The sequence below is a fragment of the Daphnia pulicaria genome, chromosome 5, assembly GCF_021234035.1.
Source record: "Daphnia pulicaria isolate SC F1-1A chromosome 5, SC_F0-13Bv2, whole genome shotgun sequence".
Lineage (NCBI taxonomy): Eukaryota > Metazoa > Arthropoda > Branchiopoda > Diplostraca > Daphniidae > Daphnia > Daphnia pulicaria.
Genome location: NC_060917.1, coordinates 21,387 through 48,810, shown reverse-complemented (window position 1 = coordinate 48,810; position 27,424 = coordinate 21,387). Strand labels below are relative to the sequence as shown.

At 39.9% G+C, this 27,424-nt stretch overlaps 3 protein-coding genes across 4 annotated transcripts; 2 read left to right on the top strand and 1 right to left on the bottom strand.

The window, feature by feature from the left end:
* The first annotated feature begins 273 nt into the window (after positions 1-273).
* Positions 274-1,614, top strand: LOC124340761 (acyl-coenzyme A thioesterase 13-like). Its single transcript, XM_046793374.1, has 4 exons — positions 274-679; positions 745-929; positions 1,104-1,231; positions 1,299-1,614. Exons 1-4 carry the CDS (start codon positions 584-586, stop codon positions 1,322-1,324), a joined length of 435 nt encoding a protein of 144 aa, XP_046649330.1. The 5' UTR covers positions 274-583; the 3' UTR covers positions 1,325-1,614.
* On the bottom strand, positions 1,316-21,220 carry LOC124340760 (receptor-type guanylate cyclase gcy-5-like). The gene is made up of 24 exons (XM_046793373.1): positions 20,985-21,220; positions 20,894-20,915; positions 13,591-13,799; positions 12,811-13,048; positions 11,322-11,468; positions 10,759-10,914; positions 10,566-10,678; positions 10,270-10,503; positions 10,073-10,155; positions 6,576-6,813; positions 6,326-6,490; positions 6,072-6,225; positions 5,734-5,902; positions 5,512-5,670; positions 5,343-5,438; positions 5,037-5,284; positions 3,936-4,136; positions 3,479-3,875; positions 3,237-3,408; positions 3,000-3,153; positions 2,857-2,934; positions 2,758-2,792; positions 2,146-2,353; positions 1,316-2,058 (listed from the first exon to the last, which is right to left on the bottom strand). Exons 3-24 carry the CDS (start codon positions 13,739-13,741, stop codon positions 1,605-1,607), a joined length of 4,050 nt encoding a protein of 1,349 aa, XP_046649329.1. The 5' UTR covers positions 13,742-13,799; positions 20,894-20,915; positions 20,985-21,220; the 3' UTR covers positions 1,316-1,604.
* A 1,155-nt stretch (positions 21,221-22,375) lies between these two features.
* Positions 22,376-24,400, top strand: LOC124340481 (BSD domain-containing protein 1-A-like). Of its 2 annotated transcripts, none has more exons than XM_046793016.1 (9): positions 22,376-22,478; positions 22,571-22,646; positions 22,739-22,804; positions 22,861-22,965; positions 23,024-23,329; positions 23,391-23,535; positions 23,610-23,795; positions 23,859-23,986; positions 24,055-24,400. In XM_046793016.1, exons 1-9 carry the CDS (start codon positions 22,453-22,455, stop codon positions 24,055-24,057), a joined length of 1,041 nt encoding a protein of 346 aa, XP_046648972.1. In that variant the 5' UTR covers positions 22,376-22,452; the 3' UTR covers positions 24,058-24,400. The 2 variants fall into 2 exon arrangements, with proteins under 2 accessions (XP_046648972.1, XP_046648970.1); XM_046793014.1 differs by having other exon boundaries at positions 23,856-23,986.
* The last annotated feature ends 3,024 nt before the right edge of the window (positions 24,401-27,424 follow it).

Here is a 27,424-nt window from a genome sequence, read left to right as displayed (position 1 = left end):
TAGTATCATTTTTAAATTTCAAAAGTAAAATATTTCGCAAGTAGTTTCGCAATTTAGGATGCCCTTGGGCGTTCAGAAATTTAAAAACAGGAAATTTTTATATTTCAAAAATCAAAGGTTTCGCAAATGGTTTCGCACTTTAGGATGCCCTTAGGCCATTGGACCCGCGAAACGGTCCCCAATTTTTGGGACCGTTTCGCACCACTGTTTCGCGTTTTAGGAGTTTCGCGTTCCGCCGTTTCGCTTCGCGTTTTAGTAACACCCCCTTCGTTGCATGAGGCGTCTGCAACCCACGGAAAATTATTTGTTTATTTTTTACTCCACAATCCACATTGTTATTTATTTTAGAAAGTTTTTTTTTTATGTTTAAGTTCAATTACTGAGTTAATGCTACCACTGCCAGCGTGTTTATCATTTCCCTTAAAACTATTTGTCACAAATATTCATACTTATTGTTAAGTTGTCAACAGATGTGTTGATAACAGATTGAAAATAGTCTCAGCTCTCGATCGTTTTAGAAGATAAGTTATAAGACATATCTGAAAGATTACTATACGATAAGTCAGTATTTTTTTTGGACGCCATGTGTCTGAAGAATAAATTACAATTTCTTCAAAGTATTTGGCGGCAACGAATTACACAAGGCCACACAAGTTTTGATCAAAAGATTTACCAAAAAGTATAAATCTATACAAATCATAGAAATTTTACCTAAATGATAATAAACATGGAACTTGAATATAGGTAAAAATTGTTGCTGGAGGTGAAGGAACCTGTGAAGTAGAATTTCAAGTTGACGAAGAACATACAAATCCAGCTGGCTTACTTCATGGAGGATTTTCGGCTTGTCTCATTGATTCTGTTTCTACATTGGCCCTATTAACGCATCCAAGACAAGTACCTGGTGTATCTGTCAACCTCAACATAACGTAAGTAATACACACAAAACCTTATAGAACTTTCACTGCTCTCATCCAGAATAAAATGTGTTTCCAATCAATAGTTTCCTCCATTGTATGCATTGATGACACACCTTTTCTTTTTACCATCCACCATACCGGACCTCCATCACTATTTATGATTGATATCTTGCTACTTGCTAGGTACTTGAAAGCGGCTAAAATTGGAGACAATATCCTGGTCAAAGCAGCTACGGATAAAGTGGGGAAGAATTTGGCTTTTCTCAATGTCCAGATCGTCAACAAGCAAAGCGGCGCGATTCTTGCTCAAGGTCCGTTTCTTTAAAATCTCTTGTTTTCCTAAATTGTTTACATTACTCTGTACGTTTCATTTGGTAGGAAGTCATACCAAGTACCTTGTCTGAACAGTCTGTATTCATTCAGCAACAATAATTACGTAGACATAGCAGGACGACCTCCGTCACAGACTCACCAGCAGCAATTGTAACATGTATGTACGTTACAAACACATTGGAAAGAGAAACAAAATCTATTAGACATATACACCACATACTGTATGAGCGTCAAATTGCCACTTTAAATAGGTTCTTCATTAAGTACATAAATTATATATATATATTGTATAGACATCATGACTGGGAAATATTATATAATGAATAGAAATCACTCTTTAATATATTCGTTTTAAACTTGACTGGACCCATTTTCACGAGTTTCTGCAATGTATATCTGTTCGCCTGAAGTCCTGTGCTGGAGCGTGATGTACTGGGTGACAAAGTGCGATGCAGGATAGGGATTCATCAAGAGTGGATCGCAGAGCAGGCTGTCGCTATTGTTGGCAGAGCCGCCTCCACTTCCCAGAGATAGGTCCAAGGAAGCTAGTTTGCTGGCTAAACTGCTGGATCCCAACTTGTTGTTACCCCCAGAATTGGATTTGCGCACTTGACAGCCATGAACGGTGACAGCAGCAGGTAATTGCAGTTCGAGAGAAGCACTCCCCTCTATCTGAATGGATGACAACGGAATACCTACGCATGGCTGAATTAGACGTGTATTATTGGTCAGTAATTCAACCACTTCGGCCGCCTGAGGCCTTAATGAAGGTGTCCGGTGCCAACATGACTTTAATAGTGTTTCCCTAAATAAGAAAAAAAAAATATGTAAGAAATATTATTAGCATTACTACAACATACCATTCTAGTCTCAGTTCATTTCATGGGCTTACAGTTGAGGTTTAACTCCTTCAGGGATATCAATGGTCATTCCATTTTTTATGTGCCCCAGCACTTGGTTGTTGCTCATTCCCTGAAACGGAAAACTACCAAACGTGATAATCTCGTAGAGAAGAACGCCGTAAGACCAAATGTCGGTCATGGGAGTAAATAGGCCATCCACTAAACTCTCTGGTGCCATCCATCTCACTGGTAACATGCCTATAAAAAAAATACAATCAAATTGCACAATGACTGAATGTAAAGATGACTCTTGTGGACCGTGGTTAGAGCAAGGAATTAAATGTATCAAATAAAGTCAGTCACGTAATGCTCTCGTTTTACTATTGGCAGAGGATTCAGGGTAATCTACAGAGCATTTCTTTTTTGTCGGGAAGACGTGCTGCTGCTGCTTTGTCAAAGATATCATCGCTTTCTTGGTTTACACATCATATTTACTTTATAGAGCTTCCCTAAAGGAATCGACTTATTGCTATTGTTGAATGAGAGATCTGAGCCCTCGACAAAAGAGCTTAGACACGGCGACTGTTTCATATTGCGAATCTCGACAACTTTCAAAAATCGAACAAGAACGAGATGGATGACATTTGGAATACAGCACAGACCTTTGCGGTGGAAGCGATAGTAATCATTCTCGTACCTGATCAATACCAAGAATAAGAGATTAATAAACTTGGTCTGGCTATATCAAATATTTGACTTACATGGGTCGGGCCATTCCAAAATCAGCAAGTTTTGCCACACGATTTGAATTCACCAAACAGTTTCGACAGGCGACATCACTGCAAATATCACTCAAATTGTAAAAATGTTATTTTAAAAATCAAAAATGGACATCGAAACTGACCGGTGCACATATTTCAGTTCGGCCAGATAACTGAGGGCTTTAGCGACGTCCAAGGCGATCGATGTTAACCGACGACCAGATATTTCGTCCGAGTCTTCGCGGCTTTTCTCGTAGACTAAATGCCGTCTGGCCAGCAAGTAAGTCTTTAAGTCGCCTGTCCGGGAAAACAAAAAGGAAATGACATTAGAGCTTACACTGTCTGGTGGTGACACGAGGAGAATAAATATCAGATTTTACCATAGAGAATGAATTCCATGACTGTGTAAACGGGCTCGTTGCGCGTGCAAACGCCCAGCAAGCGCACGATGTTTTTGTGATTGAAGCGCTTCATCATTTCGGCCTCGCTAAGAAAATCCAACTTTTCTTCCACAGTTGAACCGACTTTGAGTGTTTTGACGGCCACAGCGACCTGTGAATAAAATGTATAAAAATAGTTATCAAGGGTTCACAGTTGATCAAATTATGTACAATTTACTTACCCATCCTTTGTCGTCAAAGAAGGCCTCGCCACCGTAGACAGTCCCGAATGCGCCCTCGCCCAGTTTACGGTTGATAACGATCCGTTCACGCGGAATTTCCCATTCGTCGAGCGTGAGGAGAGTTCCGGAAGAGAGTAGTCCAAGCGCCCGCATTCTCTCTTCCGTCTGTTCCACTTTGCGTTCGTAGCGACGTTTGAAGACGAAAAAGAAGACGACAAGGCAACCGGCAAAGACACCAAATCCTAAAATGTTGGCGACTACAATCGCCGCTTCGCATTCTACATTCAATAAATTGGCCAATCCGTCCAGGACGCAGACAGTCGTTCCGGGTTCGGGGTCGTCCACCGGCTGTTTTCCGTCCCACGTGAGCCACTTGATGAGCGATTTATTCAAGTTTCTAAATTCCCAAAGTTGAATGAATTTCAAAGATGAATAAATTCGAAAAGAAATTAATTACGGGTGTACGGGTACGCCCGGTCCGCTAGTCGGTTTGGCGGGTTTGGTCCTTGCAACAGGAAGGAATCGTCCAATGAGTTCACTTGATTTGTTGATCCACTGGAAGACCTGGATATCAGAGTATCGAGACAGTGCGCCAGTAAATCTCACTCTGCCGGAAACGCCGGTAAAATCCGTCTCGTTTATGATTCGCCTAAGACTCCTTTGGGATGGAGAGGAAAAAACGGAAAGATGGAAACATAAACTTAAATAAATAACGTTAAGTCCACCGCAATAAAAAAAAAGTATTGCAATAATCTTTGATGACATTTGCTATTTCCTGGAATAAGTTAGCAAAATAGAATAAGATTGATGTCGTTCGTATTTATCTTGGTCTTGGGATCAGAAGAATGGCGTAGAGCTCTGTTCTAAGTCAATGTAAAACAAAAATGGGGGGATCAAGGGCTCATTGTTCTCGGCGATCGTGACACGACTTTACAGAGTAGCCATATGGATTATTCCAATGCTTTACTATTTCTTGGGAATTATTTCGAATAAAAACAAAACACATAAAATGGTAAATTCTGCAGTGGGCGGAAAAAAAAACAGGCAAATGTGTGTTGGGGAGAGAAAATGCGCTTACGGGAATAACAAGAAAGGAGGAAGAAAACGCCTTCATACATTAGGTGATCTTAAATAATTTATCGCATCATATTTTCATGGGACTACAATAAAATTGTTGCTCCTACTCCGGCTCTGTCTAAAAAGCTTTCACTTTTACTATTCAGTGAAAATGGAATAATACAGCTCAACGTGAAAAGACGTCGAGCGTTTCGATCGTAAATTATCAAGAGCGCTTCGGGTGGAAGAAGGACATTGTTATTCTGTCTCTCATTGTAAAAGAAACCCTTCACGCCGGCAAGTTTTATGGGTATAGCTCGATTTTTCAACTGTCATCAGAAATTTGTGGTTATGCCGAAACAAATGGTCAACACTGCAGACGGGGGTGAGAACGAAAAATGGAAAATACTTAACATAACGGTCGTGAAATAAGCTATAGTGCATACAATCCTACCAGAGCACATAGCATTACCATAATTTATGCATAGCAATTTATACTGACTCTGTGGTGTGGTCTGTGTGGAAATCGGCCGCTAGTGACTCGTTGCCCAGCAGCAATTTGTCCAGCGCCAAGGCGTAGGTCCAGACGGAATCGTAGATGTAACTGGCATACTCTGAAGTTGATGTGTTGAATCGGGCGCACTGGAATTCGTAGCGACGTCGCCAATTACTGACATTCACCCCTTCTTGCATAAGACTTTCGTTGGGTGCGTAACTCGAGTAAGTCATGTAAAAATGACCATCGATTGCCTGCCATCCCATTGATCAGTTATAGTTCGCTCTCCTTCAAAAAAATGAATCGAAATACCTGAATTATTTGCTCGGTTGAACAGGGAATCGCTTCCAGGGTGCGATTTGATTGACTGACGCGGCTGTCGATATCATACCAAATGGGTGTGGGACCCTGGAATAGGAATTCGGTAGGTATAGTTTTGAAATTTGGGATTACTACGTCTAACAAAATTTTGTTTCTATACTTGAAAGAGTTCAGAATTAAAATTTGGCAAAAACCAGACGTATCCTTCTTTGGCTGTCATGTTGAGTCTAAAGGCTTGGCACATGACTTCGCAAGCTCGTTCTTCATCAAATTCGCCAACGATAATCTTGACTCTCTTCGCTTTGAGATCCTTCAAGTACTGCACGAACGATTCATTAGAAATCTTTTGATATCATTTCATACCATCTGAACAGATAAATACCTCCAATGAAGAGATGCTGGTGATTTTACGAGCGGTAACAAATGTGATTTTGTTACTCTCCGCGTAATCTTGGACCGTGTTCACATAGTCAGAGTACTTTTTCCCATCGCTCATCAAAGCGCCAACACGTTTCCAGCCAAGCTGTTGGAGCAGAGTCAAAAAGACGTATCTGCAGGATAACCATCAAATAAAAAGAGAAAAAAGAAAAAAAAAAAACTTGTTTGGCACTCTATATCTTTAGCAGTCTGCTGCTCGCTTTGATTTCTCATTGTCGATTTGGCTAATACTCAAGCTAGGAAACTTTTGGCTAAGAGAATCAATTTAGAAAATGAACGCACTTGAATTGGCCAGTCTCGCCGATCGTGCGGAAAAAGTATGGAAATTTGTTTCGATCCGCAAAACTCGATCCTTGGGCGCTGTAGCTGATGGCGATCGTTTTAAAACGCTTTGAAACTCCCGCCACAGGCTCCACGGTATCGGAACAGGCTGGACCTATAAACCCGTACATGGTCAGTATACAGTTACCGTGAAGTCTTTAAATAATTCATGGAAAACCGATCAGTGAAATAGTGTTGGACGATATAGTACTTACCGAGAATGCCGACCATACGGTTAAAACTCTTGAAGCGCAGATAATCGATGAAGCTCTTCATGACCATGTCGGCTGAGCACTGTCCGTCAGCTACGAGCAGCTTAAGTTCGTAGTCCCTTAGGATCGTCCCGTTTCGATTGATGGCGTCGACGGCCATTTGGGCAGCTAAACGGGACCGCAAGGACTCGTAACAGACCAAGCGAAGCGATTCCCATGATGGGGGTATTTGTCTATGTGTATAATATTGTACCTGGCACCATCCCTGGACCACTCTTGTAAAACGGACCGCTGATGGGGAAAATCCCGCCTATGTAGAGTTCCATTTTCACGGTCAGATCCGACGGTTTCCATTGCGACCAGACGTCCGGATTGCGTTTCATCCAGTCGCAGGCGATCTCTTCCACTAGCGGTTCCTTTTCCGGACGTTCATTGTACAGATGCAACATGGCATTGTACTCTTCCTGTGTGAAGAAAACCCGTTGCAAAGCCTATAGTAGAAAACGGGGGAGAAAAATAGACATCGGATAAAGACAATGTTCACTGTTAGATTTATTCTGCGTTTGTCGTTGAGTGAAAACTATACTGCAGACGAAAACATCGGGCTGATGGCCAACATTACTCTAAAGATAAACCGAGCGCTTGCGTTTCGTTGTAAAGCGCTTTTTCAGTTAGATATATGTAGCCAATAAAAAGTATTTCTACGCATGAACTGTTTAGCAAATAGATATCCCATCCCATTCTCTTTCTTTTCAGCGTTGGCGAGGTTTTCATCGCATAGTTATATACAGTACAAAAAGAAAACGGAAAAGGGAATAACGGCCAGGGACCATAGCCAGATCCGGGAAAAGAAAGGGGCGGGACTTTCAATCGTTAAAGGGGAATTTTATTTTCGTTCCAGTTTGTTTAGTCAAAGCCAATTGAAACTTTGGCTTCCAAAGGGACCGGTTTTGGATGAGAACCTTTAACGAAAAAGTTGAAATCCTCGTATTTTTTTTAAGAAAGAAAAGGCCAATTAATAATAAAGTTGTTAAAAGAAGAATCCAACTAATGCAAAAATCAATAAAAAGAACATCCCTTTGGCGTGTGTGAGAAACAATTTAGAGATCTCCCCCAGCTCTGAATTGCCATTTCTTGCGAATATCTAGCGATGTTGTGGGAATATAAGCGAGAATAATTCTATCAATCTAGCCAATATAGCAAGCATAGCGGATTAAACTAGTTGAGAATGCTATCGATCTGTTGATCACCAGTGAAATATAGCTCACTTGGGTATTCTTTACATTATACGACAACGCCTAAAGGATCGTCGTTGTCGATAAAGTAAAGTTTCGCTTTTTATTATCACCGCAAACACTTGGAAATTTGCTACGAGCTTTTGAGTTGATCTCGCCTATTTTTAAGTTTGAAATAATAAGACTGCACATAAATAAAAAAAGGGATAAAAGTGGATTCGAAGGATTAAGTGTAAAAGTAAATAAATAATGAGTAAAGTCTCGTGAAATGTTGTTTTGGTAACTTCAAAAAGGAAAGGAAAAATTGCTCAGTTTGAAATTCTTCCTCAGAGAATTAGGTGTGGCGGCAGCTGCCTGTTGGTCATAAAATTTTCTAGTTCTAATTAGCTTTACTTGTAGTAAAGTTTAACATGATTTAATTTTTAAATGATTTGACAACCTAAATTGTGAAACATGGGTTTGTCGGCTGTTAATCCAAGAAAATGTTACAAATTATCAGCAAGAATATGTTTGACAAGTAAACTGTTGAAATTAAAATGATTAATACTGAAGTACAAAAGAGCTTTTGAGAAAAACTTGAAAAAACAAATCAAAAATTTATGTTTACCATGATGCTGCCTACGATTGTTTTTCTGACGTGATTTTCCTGCAGGAACAACACTGTATTGATTCACCCACAAACAACCCATGTTTGTTTCACAATTTAGATTACTGAATGATTTTCAAGATGTAAAATGTTTTGACGTCAATCTCGAGAAGCGAAGAGCAATTTTTTTTTATAGAACATGTTGTGTGTACCCCGCTTTCATATGAACAGTTGAACACGATTGCTTTTCAGATGGGATGCAAACATATAGACCTACTTCAACAATGTAATATTTAATAGTTTCAAATTGTATTTTACCTTTCAGCTGAACTTTGAATGTTATCATTTCGTTTTTTTGTGTAATCTTCGTAAACTAAAGCAGACGACACTTTTCGATAGAAACAAAATCGACCCGTCCCCTAAAGTCCAAACCGCTCAGAATTCAAAAACGATAAAAGAGGTTTTCTCACCCGCGCTCGACATCCACTTATCAGGATTATTTTAGTTAAATAGTTCGTTTCAACAAGTGTACTAAGCCCTCCCTAAAGTTAACATATTAAGTCATAATTTGCACGAAAACCGCAGATTAATTACTTTTCGATACAAGCCACGCCTCAATATAAGACCCTGCAGGACCCTCTTGGAAGGCCAATAGGAAAAATGTAATAGGGTGACGCAGCAGGACGTGTCGCTGATGGAGGGAAAGGGTTAACCCTGTTGGATTATTCAAACAGAGGCACATAGCCCAGCTTTGGATACTCTGGACGAAGGTTATGGGCGTGACGAATAAAGCCTCCAGTCCCGTCTGACGAAACGGTCCACAAAGTTCACAATTTCCCACAGATGGGACCCGGCCGATGGGACCTTCGAGATGAATAGCCACCGCATCCCATACATTTACATAGGCCAAAAATTTCCATATGAGATTTTCTTATAGTCTCCCTATCTCCGTTGGAGTGAAAAGCTTCTTTTTAAAAGATAAAAATATTATTATTATCTTATTTTTTTACGGAGTATAATCAAATCAAATCCTTAAGAATAACTAACGGCGTTTAACGTCTATATGGGGAGCTGGAGGAAATCTCAACTTGACATTTGGTGGACGACTGTGCCCGACTGTGCCGCTGGTGGGCAAAACAACAAGTTTAGGCCAGAAATATAGTGACAATTTGATTATCTTGTCTAGAAAAAAGTCTGGGAAAAAGTATATGGTTGCGTCAATATTAAGTTTAGACTGCTTTGTTGGCAATTGCTGTAAAGTGTGGACGGGCCGGCCGATTCCGGCGGGGGCGTACGGAAGGAAGTTTCTTCAAGGCTTTCTTCTCAAGTCGCACTGCTTTTTCGCCCACAAAATGAAATAAATAAATAGTAATAATAAAAAAATAGGGAGAGTATAGATAGATAATATATATAGATAGATATATATGTACTTGTATTCTCTTGCGCACCGCTGTCGTAAAAATCTACGCCAGATGACAAATAGTTTGTTATATATTTTACAGCATGCGCCAGCACAGTCTGTTAGGTTCCTTATATTTCTTTTTTAACTTTTAACCTTTACGATTCTATGCAGTATTCAGTTTTCAAAATTGGAAGACTCCCGCCCCCACCCCAGTTCGTTGGAATCGACTGTAATATGCATTTCGACGTCGTACGTACAGATAATCGAGTCCTTTCAAATTTAATTTGAAGTATAGCTACATCAGCCAAGTACAGTGAATTGAGAGTGGATACTGCTAATGCGTAAACTAGCGGAAGGATATGGGGGAGAAACCGTGTTTTTTTACATCGTTCACCTTGGCACGTGTAAGAAAAATCGATAAACTTAAAATGTAGGGAAAATCATAATTATCCGTCTACAAATGAACGGCATTGTAAATCAAAGTAGAGCAAAGCAATTACCGATCTGCAAAATATTATGTTTCTTACCTCGAAGACGAGTTTGGCTCCTTTCTTGAGGTACGTCCAGGCGACCTTTTCGAAGCGTTGGAATTCGTAGGCGCATCGCATATCTAATCAATAGAGCGTCGTCAATTACTCAAAAGGTTTTTATACGCGCGGTACCTACCACGCTATACGAATCCAGCAGAGAACTAAAAAAAAATAATAATTGCCAAAGCTCTTACCGCTGTCTGGCGTGGAGAGGGTCTCACACTGTGGGAAAGACACGCTGAGAAATTCAGCACTTTCGGTAATGGTGCTGGGCCTCCAAGCGAAGAACATGATGGAGCGTCCGGATAGGCGTCGACCAACGTCGTTGAAGAAATCCCGGACAACGCGGTCGGCATTGGGTCCCAGCCACACCACCTTGACTCGTAGTCCCAGCGATGGAATTTGCTTGATTAGAAAACTCATGTAATCTATTCGATGAAAGGGTAAACATTGAATTATTCCTCTAAATAATCGATCGTTTGGGATATACCTGGATATTCTGCCAAAAGGACGGCACAGGGTGGCATATTTCCAAACTCATCCTCACGACAATATTCAGGGTAGAATATTCCCTTGTCGCAATAACTAGCATCGCAATAGTACCTTTTAAAATGAACGACATTAAATATAACTTGGTATAAAATAGCATTGCCTTATTCTTGGAATTTGAATTTTAAAAAAACCTTCCAGTGGTTGGATCTTTAGTGAACTCGGCTAGTCGTCTCATCTCGTGGGCATCAACGTCAAAACGGGTTGCTATCTCCGGGTCGAGAAGACTCCGCCAGTGATCGGGTAACGGGGTACTATTGATGGTCCATTGAGGCATGAACCAACCGAATCTAAACAAACGTACGCGCGGACCATCAGAAAAGTGCGCCACGGATGTCTAAACATGCGCTGTCGATCGGCAAAATAAAGCCGATCGGATGACGTCAAACACCGCAGGAATCTCGTACGGATAGTTATAAAAAGGAATTCCCGTTTGGATTATTTTTCCAACACTTTTACCGCTTAAAAACAAACTGCTGCTGGTCGATTCTATTTCCGTCATAAGACATCCGATCTAATACCCTTATTTTCTGACTGACACACAAAAGCGACAAGCTCAGCTGACATAAATCGCAATAAAAAAGAGAGGATGAACGATCTCAGCGCAAAATAGTGATTATAACAACGATTTTAATTGGCGCAAAAAAATTTATGAATTCGGTGATTAAAATTTGATTTTTAAAAAGTATCATCTTACCTTCCGCCAGGCCCCAAGAGACCGCACTCTTCCAAGTTCCCGGAAGCCGACCACTGTTCCATGTTGTATCCGAGCGGGACCCAAACTTCCAGATTGATCATCGTTTCCGGAACGAACGACTCCGACTGCAATTCGGCCGAGTCGCAACTGCAATTTCAATATTTCCAATTATATTAAAACAATCGAGAGACGAAACGCTGAATCATTCTGTTGTTTTGTTTTCTCTGAATTTCTTTTGAAATAATCTTTTAACTTAAATATTTGATGTCAAAGCCTAGGGGGGCATATTGAATGACGGTGGCTACATCTAAAGCGAAGAGGCTTCCAATTCGCTTGGCTGATTCCCGCCCGTACATAGCTCCGCTGGTAACTTAATGTGACATTTGACCCGACCGATGGCCTCAATCAATCAATTTCAACGTTCTCAGTGCACTCTAGGGTTTTTCCATCAGTGTATAGCTATATACTGCGGTTCGTTTTTTCTCTTTTTTTTTTTCCATTAGTATAGATTGGTCGCATCAGGTCGTTGTCGCCATTAGAGACACGTGTCCTATAATATAAGAGCTAGGTCGTTATATGTACGTTGATCCTTTTTGGATGGCCCCCGTTATATGGAGGACACTTTCACATGATTCATATGTATGTTGTAGAAAGTTATATTGTAAAATGGGATTATGGCAATCTTTCGTGACTTGGTATCTGGTTCGTGACTTGCACCAATAAAACGCGCGGGAGCGGATGATGTATTTCGTCGGTGAAAGATGAAGGGCGACGATGAAAAAGTAGATCAGCAGGCCTTTATTTTTGTAAAGATTTGTGGGCCTAAATTCTTTGATGTGCCCGTTGTCTCCATACCAACGACGGTCACCATGGCTGTGTTTTATAACCAGCATCTATAGAGACATATAAACCTCCTTTTTCGGTGTTATAAGGATGCGCGCGGGGGTTTAGCTTCTTTATTTTTTCACATTAAGAGGATTGGCTCTATAACAAGTTTTATCTGTATGATTGACATCCTCGAAATGCCAAAGGTGAATCTAGTAGGGACCACTTGTTATTAGCCGAAAGTTTAAAAAGAAGTAGTTAGCTATATAGTATAAAAAGTAGAAATTCAAAAAGTTCATGAGACTATGTGCACTTTTGCCGGTGCCATTTCAAGAAGAAACATACTACCGTACAGCCTATAAACGCGTAAAATATATTAACAGCCGCCATCCCATATAGTGCACAGCCCCCCTACGGCTATATAGGTTGTAGTATAATCTTTATAGCCAATATCAACCCACCCAATATTTTATAGAGCCCCGGTTGGCCCCGGTTTGAAATGTTGGTCGTATAACTATCCTTACGTTCAGAAGGACGACCGTTATTGGAAACGAACCCATATAATGAAAAACGTTTCAAAGAGTTATGCCATAAGTCGTTACAAAAATTGCCAAACACGCAAATCGATATAAAATAATAATTTTGAATTTAAAACAAAACGAACTTGATGGGATTGGAGCATCCGGCCATCCGGCTGAGGACGGCCGAGACGTTAAAGGCGTCGCGACGCTTGGTGACGGTCACGTTGCGATAGCCGAGCACTTCCCGTATGAAGATGGCGAAGACGGCCGTCGAGAGCTGGTGAGTCACTCTGTCCGAGGCTTCCAGTCTGAGTTCCAGCGCTTTATTGTCGTGCAGGAATGAGCGGGCCGGCTTTTGGGCCATATTCAGCCCCACTGCGGCTATATACTCGTTCATATACAAGTATAGCACAAAGATGAGGAAAACATATTAAAGACTATATGACTATATGACCATTAATCATAAATCTTGGGCTGGTTTTGAATGACTGGCGACATTTACTCGTCCTGTTTTATTATTGCCAAAAAGCAGCGGGATTTTTGGCATGAAATGTACACTGTAAATCAGACCCCCGCCGACTATTATATTACGTAACCGCATTATATTACCACAGACATAACATTTAAGATTTTTCTATCCCCCCCACAAAGACATTTTTTTTCTTTTAATGCGCTCAAGTCGCTTATTAAACTAATGTTGTGGCTACGTGAATTGAATCAATTAGCTAATGACGTTGGCAATTCAAATAAAAACCATCGACAAATATAATAACAAAATTATAAGGTAAAAAATGTTGTCAAGTCGATGACGTGGTTGTAGATATACGTCCACAAATTCGGCCACAGGCCAATTATCGCGTCAACATGATCAACTGCTGCTGTTTCTAGGTGGGGAAAAAGGAAAAAATAAAAATAAACCTTACCCAGTTGGTCGTCGGTGAGGCACTTGCTGGTCGATGGAGTCGAAAACGATCCTTCAACTTGAACCGACACGGTGGACGTCATGCTGGCCGCAATCATGGCCGTATGAAGCATTACGTGGAGCGTCATGGCGCTGCTGACTTTTATCGCCATAGTATATCCCGCAGCAGCACAAAGGGACGGGTCAACGGGTACGAATAAGGAGAACCTCCTGCAATGAATGAGATCGTAAATTTGCCAGTGTTGCACAATATATATAAGCGCTGTGCGACCCATAGCAGCGTGCTGGATACAACGCAGCACAAACAAGATTAAATATGAAAAGCCTTTTTTTTTTTGGAAAATGTTAGATTCACGATACGACTAATGAATTCCTCCATGTACGTAGGACTATATAAGAATATAAAGTGTTAACTCTTTTTCCTGCTGGAGAGGCCCAAGCATTAATCATCACACCTTTTGTTCCGTTATAAGCGCTATATAGCCAGCTATGGCTGAATTAACGAAGGAACCAAAATGATGCGCTGAAATTTCATATAAAATATTAGCGATGACGTCAGCTGAATTTGCATATTATACGATGCGATGTTATTATCTATAGCTGGAAAAAGAACCTTGACTTTGTTCATCTGCCTGTTGTGGCGACCCCAAAATGTTATTCATTTAAGTCAACCAAATTTCGCGCTATCCACTGCTGCGCTCATGTTCCATATTGAAATGGGGTAATGGAATAAATCGATATGTTATAAAACTTTTGTTGACAAACCTTGAAATATCTCAGTACACGTAATTAATTTTGCATAAGCCTATACGCGCGTAAACAAAGAAAAATGCAATCACATTCCATGGCTAGAGGACATTCTAGCGTAAGTAATATTTTATCAAGGCAAGTGATTGCACTTGGGTTAATTTGATGAAACCCCAAAAAATAAAATCAAATGAAAATCAAAAGGTGCTGTCGACCGTCTGCTGCTGCTGTGGCGTTGCTCTAATAATAAAAGTGGACACTTGGGCTTACATAGTAGGGCTCTATATAGGACCTAACAACTAAGTGTCTATTTGGCTTCTCACTCTCCTCCTGGTGATTCTCGATCACGCGTATATATACGTAATAAATATATATATGACACAGTGAAAAACTCACGCTGAGAGAGCGAAGACATCCGGGATGATGCATCACGTTGCGGGAATAACCATCCGCCATTTCTCGCTTATTTTCTCTCCCCTCACTCTCCGGATGCTGCACAACGTATTGATCTTAATATAATACATAAGCATAAACATTGGGTACATTCATTCTCATCATCCAGTGCGCAATCTGACTCTCTCAACGGATATTCGTATAAATCGAATCATATAGTATACAGTGGGTACCGAAAGTATCCGTACGGCTGAGAGGATCAGTAGGGAAAACGCGTTTTTCAAAACGCTCCCAAAAATAGAATTCTCGGTGGAATTCGATAAAATTTTTTTCAAAGGTTAATATTAGGGCGGGGTATCATGTGATTTTTTTTGGGAATTTTTCGACAACGCGATATGTGGTTTTTATCGCGTTGCGTAAGTATCCGTACGGCCGAGAGGCCTAGTAGGGAATGGGCTTACTTTGGAGGCCTGTCATTCGGTATCTACGTAATATTATAGGGTGGGAAAGTTCTTAAAAAAAAGAGCTGCATTAGCTCTATGTGTGGTCATAAGATCACATTTTTCAAATTTCATTTATAGTAATGAAATCGAAATTGAAAACACGAATTATAAGTTTTCCGTTTTCTTCCCCTCGATTCCCCATCACCAGTGTTGCCATATCAAAAAATATTTATCCTTTCTCTTTCTCCCTCTTCCGTCCAAGGGAAGAAAGAGATTTTGAGATATGGCAACACTGGTGATGGGGAATCGAGGGGAAGAAAACGGAAAACTTATAATTCGTGTTTTCAATTTCGATTTCATTACTATAAATGAAATTTGAAAAATGTGATCTTATGACCACACATAGAGCTAATGCAGCTCTTTTTTTTAAGAACTTTCCCACCCTATAATATTACGTAGATACCGAATGACAGGCCTCCAAAGTAAGCCCATTCCCTACTAGGCCTCTCGGCCGTACGGATACTTACGCAACGCGATAAAAACCACATATCGCGTTGTCGAAAAATTCCCAAAAAAAATCACATGATACCCCGCCATAATATTAACCTTTGAAAAAAATTTTATCGAATTCCACCGAGAATTCTATTTTTGGGAGCGTTTTGAAAAACGCGTTTTCCCTACTGATCCTCTCAGCCGTACGGATACTTTCGGTACCCACTGTAGATATAGTGGGCGTGCGGTTATTATTGTCCAGGGGTTTATTGGTTTTTCGCTGGAAAATGGCGTCGTAGAAAGTCAAACAAATTGATGCATCCGCGCTCTAGACATCACCGCGGTTTATTCAGTATATACATATACACAAAGCACCGAGCAACGGAATATCAACCGCGGGAGTCTGTACGTACGTGTCGTGCATCTCTAGGGGAAACTGAATGAGCACACGGCAGCATCACAGCATAATATAGAAAGTTCACTTTACACTTCCAACGATTGGTCATTAGTGAACGCATACGAAGGCGTGAATAACCTTTTTTATTTTCTCCCCTATATTATCTAAACGCGCAATAACAAACGGCAACCTTTGTACAGGTGAACTTGCTACTCTCTCCGAACGAGATTACGTGCGGAAAAAAAGAAAACAACGAAAAATCAATTAAATCAGCACTACATACACGTCCACAAGCGAAAACAGAATTTGCTGGCGAAAAAGTTGTTTTGAGAAGACTACACAGCACATGCAGCAAGTTGGATGATTCGATTATTCGAGAATAAATATTTTGGCTGCTGCTGGGGAAACTATATATTTTTACTTTCTTTTTATCCAGCACCAGCGGACCATAGGCTATGTATTGGGAAAAGTTAATAAACTTTTATGTAAGCCTCGTGAAACATTTTCCGGCGTGTGTGTGTTTTGAATTGCGATGCTGAAAAATATAATAAGTCGTTGACGGTTTGTCAACATTTTTGTTTCACAATTTTTGTGGTTTAGAAACAGATGGTCCCATTTCACTAAATTCCACGTGAATGTAAACCATCCATTGCTCGCGACTGTCTGTATTATTCTATGCAGTTATCGATATGATATCATTTCACAATTTTGTGTAACTTTAGAAACGACGAAAACGCTAATTATTAATAAGCTTATTATTGCAAATAGTTTAATTTTCAATGTGAAATCAAATAATCACAGAGTTGATCTTTCAAAAAAGAAAAACTGGATTGTATCATTCTGCAAAGAATCTAGAACAATGCATGACGTAAGGTAGATAATATTGAGTTTCTCGTGTAGACTTCTCTAGCCATCATTTGCGTAATTAGAACAACTCTTCGATTGCGTGTGTGAGAGCAGCTATATACATGCGTGATGATTATGTCCTTTGTCCGCCTTGTACTCTACGTAATTCTCTCGGTAATTCTAATACACACACAACCTTTGTGATCTTTGTAAATGAAGTAGACCAGCTAGATCTATGCAAATATACGTGCTGGGATATTCAGTACAGTACGAACTATGTCAGCTAGATAAAGCTGCGAGACTATATCATCTATTGATCAAAGCCAAACCGAGCGTGAGACAGCCAGAAGTTGGGCAGCAGCAGCACTCGGCGAATAAAAAAATACCCGGCCAGTGCGACTTCCGCCCAAACTTCATGATCCGTTGGCTTTAGCCTTATAGACTCTATACGCCAGCATATAGAGATCGTTTCAAGAACGGAGAGAGTGAGCGAAAGGAGCGAAACGATCAAGATGAAACTCTCTTTTCTTTCCATCATAAGCCCCGCCCAATGGAATCCATCCACGTCCGGAATGGAAAAAGAAAAATCCAAAACATAAATACCATAGTAAAAGCGGCACGGTAGGCTATATATAAAAGATAGAAAACAATTTTTGTACAAAGCAAAAGAGAAGAGCATATAGCACACCGACGCTGTTGCTGTGCACAAAAACTGTATGATGCCGCCCTTCTCCCGCCCGCTTGCTGACACACTGTTGAAAGTGCATTGCATAACGGAACGCGTTTCAATCCTCCCATATATCCCGGCCGCTCGCATAATAAACATTGAAAATAGACTCTGATCAAAAAAATAAAAGAAAGAAACGGGCATCACGCACCCCCCAGTGTTTTTGAATGAGCTCCATTGAGCTCTAGAGAGACAAAAATGGCATCAACATCTTCATAGCATCAACCAGTGCGCCCGGCCAAGTGTTTTATTTCTTATTCTTTTACATGCAAGGTCTTGCACGGATTATGTCACACGCAACTTTTCTTGGCGCGGAGTAAAATCATTTTATTTTTCAAATGTTTTTTAGACAAAGTGGCTTAATACACCCGACCACTTTTGCCTGCTCTGTTTATCTTTAATTTCCTGGTAAAGCTTTTTCCGTGTGTACATCCCGGGAACCCATCAGCATTATTTTCTGTACGCTCAATAAATGAATAATTGTTTCGGCTCTCTTGCGAATATGACGAGACTAATACACGTGACGCAAATGATGGTTGGAACCGAATGTAACTACAGTGTTCATGTTCAAAATGAGCGATTATCCGCCAACGTCTCGTATATATACCTACTGATGATGAAAAGTCATCATAATCGAGGGAAACCCAGAATTACATCATTTGACTATTAGGAATGCAGGCAATCATTATATAATCATTTGTTATCATCTATATTATCCTATCCACCGTATCCACATGCGAATTTATCCCTAATTGAATAAATCCTTTCAACAAAAAATTTGTTTTCAACCAAAAGTTTGATTATATTACAAAAGAATTTCTCGTGTATTAGTCAGTGACTATGCGAATGAATTAATCACTTGGACGCAATAAGTAAAAGTGTTTTTCTTGTTTTGGAAATGAAATTATTGGCAAAGAATAAAATACCTAAGGCGTAGTCCCACTTTCGGACACAACACCTGGCGGATTGTTATTCCTTTTACGCTTTTAAAAGATAAATAGAGATTTGTAGAGTGAGTGTGTGAGATTGGCAGATTCCCAAATAATGATTTTGTTTTTCCTTTCACGCGCGAAAAAAAAAATTGGACACGCCATATGAAACAACAAAATAAAAATGTTGGTGGAGGGATAAAGTTTTTTTTAAAATAAGTATAGACGTGGGAAATTGCCAACGTCACACAATGTTGGCGACACCATGGCCAATCTTGCGCTATATAGCTACAGTGCTGCACACTGTCCAGCTCAGACACAAAGGAAATAAATCGAAAGAATATTTGGAATTCTTTTCAACGTTATTATATAATACCGCCGCCGCCATAGATAATCTCATCCTATTCTCGTTTATAAATGTCGGCTGTCGGCAAAACATGTCTCCGACACTTACGGCGCGCACAATCATAATTCCATTCGGCTTGTGTACAAGTTATTTTGTTTTCGGAGATGTATATAACGTCGTTACACGTTTCTCTCTCGAGTTTCACGCACCACATAGTCTCACCCGTATTGCTTTGAGGCATTGATCGTTACTCTTTTCCCAGTAATTGACTTAGCCGTCTATATCAAGACACACAGCATCTTTCATCAACATTTAGTCTAGGGGAGAAAGTTCACGTTGTTATAATAATACGATTGCTAATTGAGAGAAGCCGAGAGGAGCGGAACAAAAGGCCCCAACCGCACTTGAATAACATATATCCCAGCTGTTCGTTGATATTTTCTTTTTATCACGTGTTTAGACATCTCTCTGATATATAGGCCTGTGAATTGCGATATATAAGGGTGATATATAAGGGTGTGAATTGCGTGGATTGAATAGAGAAAGTCGCACACGACACGGAGCCTGGAAATAACAAGTTGCCTATTCTCTATAGATGAATCGAGTATATAGTGCGACGACGGAAATATAAGGAGCGCGTTGATTGAATTCCGCGCGGGACGGATAAATAGAATCAACACAGCAGAGAGCTCGGCTGACATCGTCTCTCGAGATCAAACGGCGTGACGCTCTGAATCTTGTCTTGGCCAACTCAAAGAAAAGATATTTATGGCTATAATAAAGAGAACTATGCTGCCAAAGGCGTTGTGTCGTTTCGTTTTGAACGCGCCATCGCGGTAGGAGGTTAGGTTATCAGTTCAAAAAAACATTTAAAAAAAAGGGCGCCAATACTTATTTTACTATTCACGCCGACTGCGGGGAATGCGATTTCAATCGCTTAACTGATGGCATAGTCCAAAAGACACACAGTGCGCAGTTGAGATTGACAGGCTGGGGGGTTTTTAAAGCTGTTGCTCCATTATATATTGGCTTACGTCAGCATCTTCTCGTCCTATCGGTTTCGGGATATCGTGAAAGCGCGGTTATTCGGTGTCGTATGTTGTGTTGTTTTCCACATTGCAGTTCATCAGTTAGACCAAGACTCCTCGGATTCCCTTTGACCATCAGACACAACAACACAACGCCCCGTTTGATTTCTCATCTCATTAAGTTCGGTACAAGCCAATGCGCATCTTGATAGTCTCAGATTAGTTGAGGTGATGTGTGCGAAGCAGCTTCGAATTCCCGCCATGTTTTCCGTATCGCATTCCACAATTTTTGGCAAAGGATGTGATGACACACACGCACACATTATCGTGCAGCTAATAACACTCAGTTCTTGTTATTTCGGAACAAAGTCTGACGCCGATAGATTGCTGTGCAGGATGCTGCAACAACCAGTTACCTTGGATCGTTGATTGACAAACCGCACGCTTCAGATATTTATTATGCCAATTTCATCTCTCTATACTATATGTGTGCATCGCTTTCTATATAGCAATAATATAGCGCTTGGCGGGAATGAATGCTGCGTGTTGACCGAGACTGGATGGATGCTGTTGGTATGCCGCAAGCGAATTGGAAAGTTGCGGTTGGACGACTCTCGTTCATTTGATATTTCAGGGATTCTTTATGGCCGACAGTCATGTAACCGGTTCTTGTCGATTACGAAAAGTGCCACTCGATCGACTAGAGCCTTTTGCCATAACTTATTAACGGGTATATTCGGGAATCGACAGCAAGAGAGACATTCGATCTTCGAGTTTGCCATTCGGTTGTCATTACATAAATTATTGGTTTGAGACCTTTTAGATGATGGGGAAAATTTTTTAAACAGCTGTCTGGCTGCTGAAGAGTTTGATCAACATTTTTACAGTCTAGTGAACACCAATTAAGCTTATACTATAAATATTAGTTTAAACAAATATATTCAAATGCGACTTACCTGTAATCAACCAGCGTTAGAACTTTCTCGTCGAAGCGTAGACAAGTTAATTAAGCTTGTTTCAGCCAATAATAAACTCGTTTCTTTTTACCTACGTGATGAGGTATTTTCGCCCGTTTAAAAGTAAAAAGTTCATGCACGTTTTGTAGGATAAAACGGGATAGAACTTGGTGAGAAATCGGCCATTAACATCAGCAGAGTTTGTAAGTTTTGTCATGGCCCTCTGCACTTGAGATTTTTTTCGGACAAGAACCTGCTGTGTTAAATAATCTAATATACCAACACTCAAGTGTGTCTCAACGCTCGGCTAGCGCTGAACTGGCAGATCGTCGTCCGTCTTCTCCACTTTTTAGCGAGAGCGGCCGGGCGGCGACCCGGGAGCCTTGCGCGATGGCGCGGAATCGGTGCGCAATTTCTCTTCCGACTGCTGTGCTGTGTCTGGGAGATCTGAACATGTATCTGTCGATTCCGATAGACGTTTATTCTTCGCCATTTTCACACGAGTCTCTGCTTTGCTCAGCTGGCCAGTGCAAGATTGGATCGCATCAGGATTATTTTTCTATTATTTTTGGAGAGCAGCAGCAGTACGCTGTATTAGTTTGGACAGTGCTGATGGCCGTGTCGACTGGACTACTTATTACATATAGAGCTGCTGCTGTATAACGAATGACAATATGAAAAGTCTTGGGCTCTGGCTATACTTATTTCCCTTATTTCTATTTGATCATACATCAACGCGATGGAGCTGCTGTGTATAGCCATATGGGAATCCTTTTGCTTTAATGTTTTAGTTTCACAAGATTTGTGTGACGCGCCTAATATTGATCTTTGGTGACTTATTTCTTTTCCAACAAAATCGAGCATGAATGAATCTACTTGTCAGCAACTTGGGGGACTGGTGCACATGAATTATTTACTTTTCCGTGAATTACACGCAGCTTTTCGAGCATTGTCATTCAGTTCCGCCGACAGCCTATATAGATATGCGGAACTCGCATTCAAATCGAAGTCTTGCTTCTATGAATAGGTATACACTGACGAGTTTTGGGGGCTCAAAATGGGTATGGCGTGTTTGTTTCAACTAAAAGTGCGACAGTCCGTACTGCGGTTGAATATGCGATTCTCACCGTGAATATTTGAAAATCCCGCGGGATGTATTTTATAGGTCATTGGGTTCGTTAGCGGTTTTCAAAGCGGTCATGGGAAATTGTTTAGAAAAAAGTTGTTAAAGGGATTAAGTTGCTATAAAAGATGTCATTATGCTTTTAGGTTGAGGAGCTTTTCACAGTCTTTCATAAAAGTTGAGAAAATAGCAAGGCGACATTTTAAAATTTTGTCATAAGAAATACTGCAAAAATATTCATGGATACATTATGTATTATTGCAAAGAACTTTTTATTGGTTGGTTTTATCTTGCTTTTCTTTCGAATTTGAATAATCAGCAAAATCTCATGAGATTATTAATTCCTCCAGCAGGTGGCGTTGATAAAAGTAACTTTGTGTTGCTGTCCAGAGGAAAAGCAAAACACACATACGAAGTATATAACGTGGCAAAAGAAATGGCTGAAGCACCCGATGTACCCAAGTAAACAAGATTTAATTCGTGCTTTTGTCATTTTTTTTAGTTTGATTTCTTTAACGAGAAAGTGTTTCTTTGTCATTTTCTTGTGTTTTCAGAGAGGAACCTGTTGAAGAGGCTACTCAAAGCGATTCATGGTGGGGATCCAGTTGGCTGCAAGCAGCCAAGAATAAGGTGATCTAATTACCCCATTGATGTTGTTTGATCAGCTGTTCAATATGTTCAAATATGTTAGTCTGAAATTCATTTTTATTTTTGGAAATTAGTCTGTAGAAGTATTTGACACAGTGAGAAAAGATGTCAATGAACTGGCTCAAACTGCCAAAGATAAGGTATGTTGTTTGTTTAAGTTTGCTCAGTATAAGTTGTAACTATTGCTTCATTGTAGTCTGCCGAAGTTTACGATTATGTCCGAAAAGATTTTGATGAGTTCACTCAGACTGTCTCTGAAGAAGTGAGCACCACAGCCACAGCTTTAAAGGAGAAATTGAAGGTATAACTTTAATTCAACTTTACTGAACTATTTTCCTTCAAAGTTTTCTTGTTATTAGATTGACGATTCAAGTGGAACAGCTGCAACTGTAAAGCGAAGCGTAACCTCTTTCCTCAATCAAGTTTCTGATGTTTTCTACATTCCTCCAGAGGATGATGATGAGCCAATATTTTTAGACCGCCTAACAGCCATCATTTATACATTGGGTAGTGATCCTGCAACTTTCCTGGTGAATCCTGATGAAGCCGAGTTTGAGGCTTGGCAGGAATCTTTGAACCTTGAATCACAGCAGGAAGATATTGCTGCTTTAATGGCAAACAATGAGAAATTGCGTAATAATTTCGAAACGCTTGTCCCATCTAAGGTGTGACCGTTCTTTCGTTTTGTTGTAACAGTGAATAAGTAATGTTAAATTTTTTTACTAGGTGTCAGAGGCTATGTTTTGGGCACGATACTTGTTCCGCATACATGTTGTTCGGGAGGAAGAGACCAAAAGACAAATCATACGAAAAGAAGCTCAAATTCGAGCCCAAGCTGACACCAAGGCAAATGATTTGAACTGGGATGATGGTAAAACATTTATTCACAATTGGGAAAACCCCAATTACTTGTAAAATCTAAAAATGTTATTCAATATTTTGTAGATGAAGCATTAACTACCCCTGAAGAAATTCCAGAAGAACTTCAAAGTAAACTGCTGGCCGAGTATGAGAAGGAATGCCAAGTTCGACTTTCAAGTGACGATAAAGGTGAATTGAAGTGCAAGGAGAAAGGCGACATGGTATTGGTCTCAAGATCAGGTGAAAGTGGAAGCACTTCACCTGGAAAAGGTAAAGCATTGAAGTAATTGGGCACCTAATGGTTTGTTAATAATTTTCTTTCGATTGAAGTAGAAAGCAGCAACGAAGATGACTGGGAAGAAGCTGTTGCGCCCGTCGTTCAGCCCAAGGAACCGGTGAAGGCGACACAGAAATCTCCCCAGAAATCCCCACAGAAGTCTCCCCAGAAATCGGCTAAAAAGGTATCGACTACAATTTCTTCTTTCCTAAGAATGTAACTGACAAAAATTGTCTTTTACTCTTTGTTTAGTGATAAACTGGATGCGATGAACGTTGGGATCAATTACTTTGAAACATTACAAGCACACCGCGTATTCTTTTTGGGATTTTCGTTGAATTTTGCTGTAAATTCTATATATCATCTCTTCCCTATATACTTTCAATTTCATTAGCAAGCGATTTAAAAAACAAACAATCTGTTAACGACGATGGATGCGCTATTGTAACCAAGTTTTTGAATTCCCCATCAAGCCTTTAAAAACTGCGCTAGTTACAACTGCATACAGGACTTTCTTATGATTTCAGTTTTGTATCATGGATAATGGTATATCAAATATCAGCCGGTCATTAGCACGGAATATATTATTATTTACTAATATCGTTTTGTGCGTTTCTCTTTTATCACTCGAGCATTTGTTTGTCAGAAACTTTTATCTTTTAAAAAGCTGTAGTTGCACCACCAGCAGCGCAGTCACATCGTCTGTGTCAGATGATTTATCACAGACTCTGTGTCAGCTGACAAGATTTTTTTTTTTGAAAAATGTTTTCAAAATCTTCGTTCGTTTCGTATCCCTTTTAGACAGTTCTTTCTTTTATTCGTTTAGTTGTTGTAACCAATGGGCTCGTCCATCGGAGACTATTATATCTATTATCTTCTAAAATAAAAGAGAATTAAAAATTTTGTTATCCGATCGAAGAATAGAATCTTGACAGCTGTTTAGAAAACAATATCGATCAGGCTTTTGAGTTCCGATAAAAGATTGTAAAATAAAAGAAAACTTTCGGGATTTCCATGCCGTACATATCACAAAAGCCGTTCTTAGATTGTTGTTTTTAACAAATCAGCCAGTATATGGATATTTTTATCTATTATTTGATATTACGACTTAGTCAAAGTAAAAGGTCAATCTCCAAAATGTTAAGGTTGACTTTTCAGAAATCCATTTCTTTTCGTTTCCTGACCCAATTCGCCGATCGATCCAGTTTTCCCTTATAAAAGCGATTACTCTTATCCTAAACATTTTTTTACTTCCGTACATTTGAACTAAACGGGGTACCGCGCTCAAGATCAGAGTCTAGTTCTCCCGACATTGCGGAAACCCCGTAAAAATTTGTCTTGTCTGTTATCGAGTTGAATTCCAACGAAAATAGGTCACAGCTGAATTAGGACTCCCTAAAAATAAAGCACGTGATAGGACAAAGGAATGACAAAGCTGTTCAACATCAGTGATTCGTTAGAAAAAATCAGCTTTAAGCGTAAAAGGTGCATTCAAGGCTTGCGAAACAGGAAGAAAATTCCTTTTACGTACATTTTTATTTATACAAATGAGTCACTATGTTGACGGTTCCGGAAAAAAACAAAAAACAACACAAGATATTCGTATTCACGTTTTTCGTGAAATCTGATTTTTCACGAACGTTTCTCCCTTCGAGATGCCCATGTGACGTGAGATAGTAAATTGTCGTGATTGATAACCTCCTTGAAGGAGGGACACTGTATATGTTTACTCGTGAGCGATGCAATGACAACCGCTTGAACAAGAAATATGTCAGCAGATGGAAACAAAACGACTGCCAGTTTGAGATGTTCTTGTTAGTTATTTTCGTGCTGTCCTCACCCGTGAAATGTTGAAATATTTTTGGCAATTATTTATGATTGGCTATTGTTTGCGCCCTTTTATCATCCCAGTGAAAAATTATCGCTTGCGTCTGGGCATATACTGACAGACCACTGCGCATTTACTTGATGAATTCGTATGTAAACTTGATTGTTGCGCGTTTTCATGGCCGTTTTTATCCGCCTCTGGTGCCAACTTCATACGGTAGTGGAATCAAATCTTCCGCGCCACAACCCAGCGTGACGTCATTGACGTCCTTGAACCGACTGCAGAGAACACGACGAAACAAGAAATTTTAAGAGCTTTTCCATCACAACTAATAGCTATTTAATGAGTCATTTTCATGCATAAATTCATACAGTTTCTAGGAAAGATGTCAGTTTGTTTCACGTTCACGAAACCATGTGTTACGCGGATCCGTAATACGCAAAATCTACTATCGACGAGCTTCCAACAGGTGGCGGAACGTTGGCTGTGGTGATGCTTCTTTTATAAACAATCAACATCATCATCATATCAGAGAGCTAAGTATCTACTCCACTTTTTTGAGTATACACCCCCATGACGTAATTTCAATGTGTATCTACCTACGTTTCAATCCACAGGAATTTCACCTCCAGCGAGATAATTAAAGTTATTACCGCTCCGGTCTCTTGAATTATACACCCCGCCCAAGGCCAGTACCACCAATTTTATATCTACTGTTCACTAGAAAAAATGGCCTTTCCGTCTTTCTTTTGCCATCTAGCTATATACTTCAAAGAAAATGTACATTCGGGAAAATCCCATCCAATTTTCATTGACTCCACGTGTTATTGACCGTATTATATGCAAGTTGTCAAAGTTTCAGCAACAGATTAATTGAAATCTGACCTCAGCAACATCAGCCATCAACGTGTTGTGGGTACAGATATGTTATTCCACCCCGGGTTTTCGTAATTTAAAGAGATAAACAAATTTGATAAGAGAATCAACAACAAGCGCGTGATTGATTGACTGATAACTCAAATAACATATTTGTCGATTTAGTCAATAGAAGCTGTTCCGCCATATACCCACCAACGGGCAAGGTCGAGTTTCTTTTTCGAGAAATTTCTCTGGGTACATCCCATCAAACTCTTCCTCCTCCTCCTTTGATAAACAAAAAAAGAAAAATGGCTGCCGGTTCGGTTTTCATTCGTCGGGACAAAGAAAAAGCAAAGAAAAATAACTAAAGTTCTTTTTTCTTTTGGTATTTTATGGCGCCAACCGACAACTTGCCTCCCAGCAACCCAAAATGCCAAGGGAAATGCTACCTAAGAAATCTGCAGCTAGGTATTAGCCTAGCGTGATTCTCTCATTTTTTTATTTGTGTGACTGTGTGTGTGCTGTTGGGTTCGATGTCACATAATCACGAGTTGGTATCCCTCTCGTCTTTTGTATCCTAAACTTTATTTTTCACGAAATGAAACCAGAGATCTGAACGCGATTGAATTACTCAACAAAATCAGAAAAATAAAGGGGGTGGGTCAACTGTGACGAACAAAATTTAAAAAACAAAACAAAAAATAAAAAGTTATTTAACAGTCGGCTGACAGGAGTAGGTCAGGTGTGCTGTACCTGGTGATGAATTTCCAAATTTGTCATTTTTGTTTTTCTCTCCCGAAAAAGTGAAATCGCTCGTCATTTGTTCAAAGAGAAAAAAGTGTGATTTTATATATTATAAAAAAATGCCGGGATAAAAAGAACAAAAGAAAAGGAGAGGGTGGGTGAACGAGGTTGCATGTATTATTGAAAAAAATA

Coding starts and splice junctions, on each gene's coding strand:
- LOC124340761 (XM_046793374.1), top strand. CDS start 584: ATGTGTCTGAAGAATAAATTACAATTTCTTCAAAGTATTTGGCGGCAA. Junction 930..1,103: donor TCTGTCAACCTCAACATAAC/GTAAGTAATACA, acceptor GCTACTTGCTAG/GTACTTGAAAGCGGCTAAAA. Junction 1,232..1,298: donor CGGCGCGATTCTTGCTCAAG/GTCCGTTTCTTT, acceptor TTCATTTGGTAG/GAAGTCATACCAAGTACCTT.
- LOC124340760 (XM_046793373.1), bottom strand. CDS start 13,741: ATGGCGATAAAAGTCAGCAGCGCCATGACGCTCCACGTAATGCTTCAT. Junction 5,439..5,511: donor TTAATTCTGAACTCTTTCAA/GTATAGAAACAA, acceptor TTCCTATTCCAG/GGTCCCACACCCATTTGGTA. Junction 3,876..3,935: donor CCGGGCGTACCCGTACACCC/GTAATTAATTTC, acceptor TTGGGAATTTAG/AAACTTGAATAAATCGCTCA.
- LOC124340481 (XM_046793014.1), top strand. CDS start 22,453: ATGGCTGAAGCACCCGATGTACCCAA. Junction 22,966..23,023: donor CTTTAAAGGAGAAATTGAAG/GTATAACTTTAA, acceptor TCTTGTTATTAG/ATTGACGATTCAAGTGGAAC. Junction 23,796..23,855: donor AAGCACTTCACCTGGAAAAG/GTAAAGCATTGA, acceptor TTTCGATTGAAG/TAGAAAGCAGCAACGAAGAT.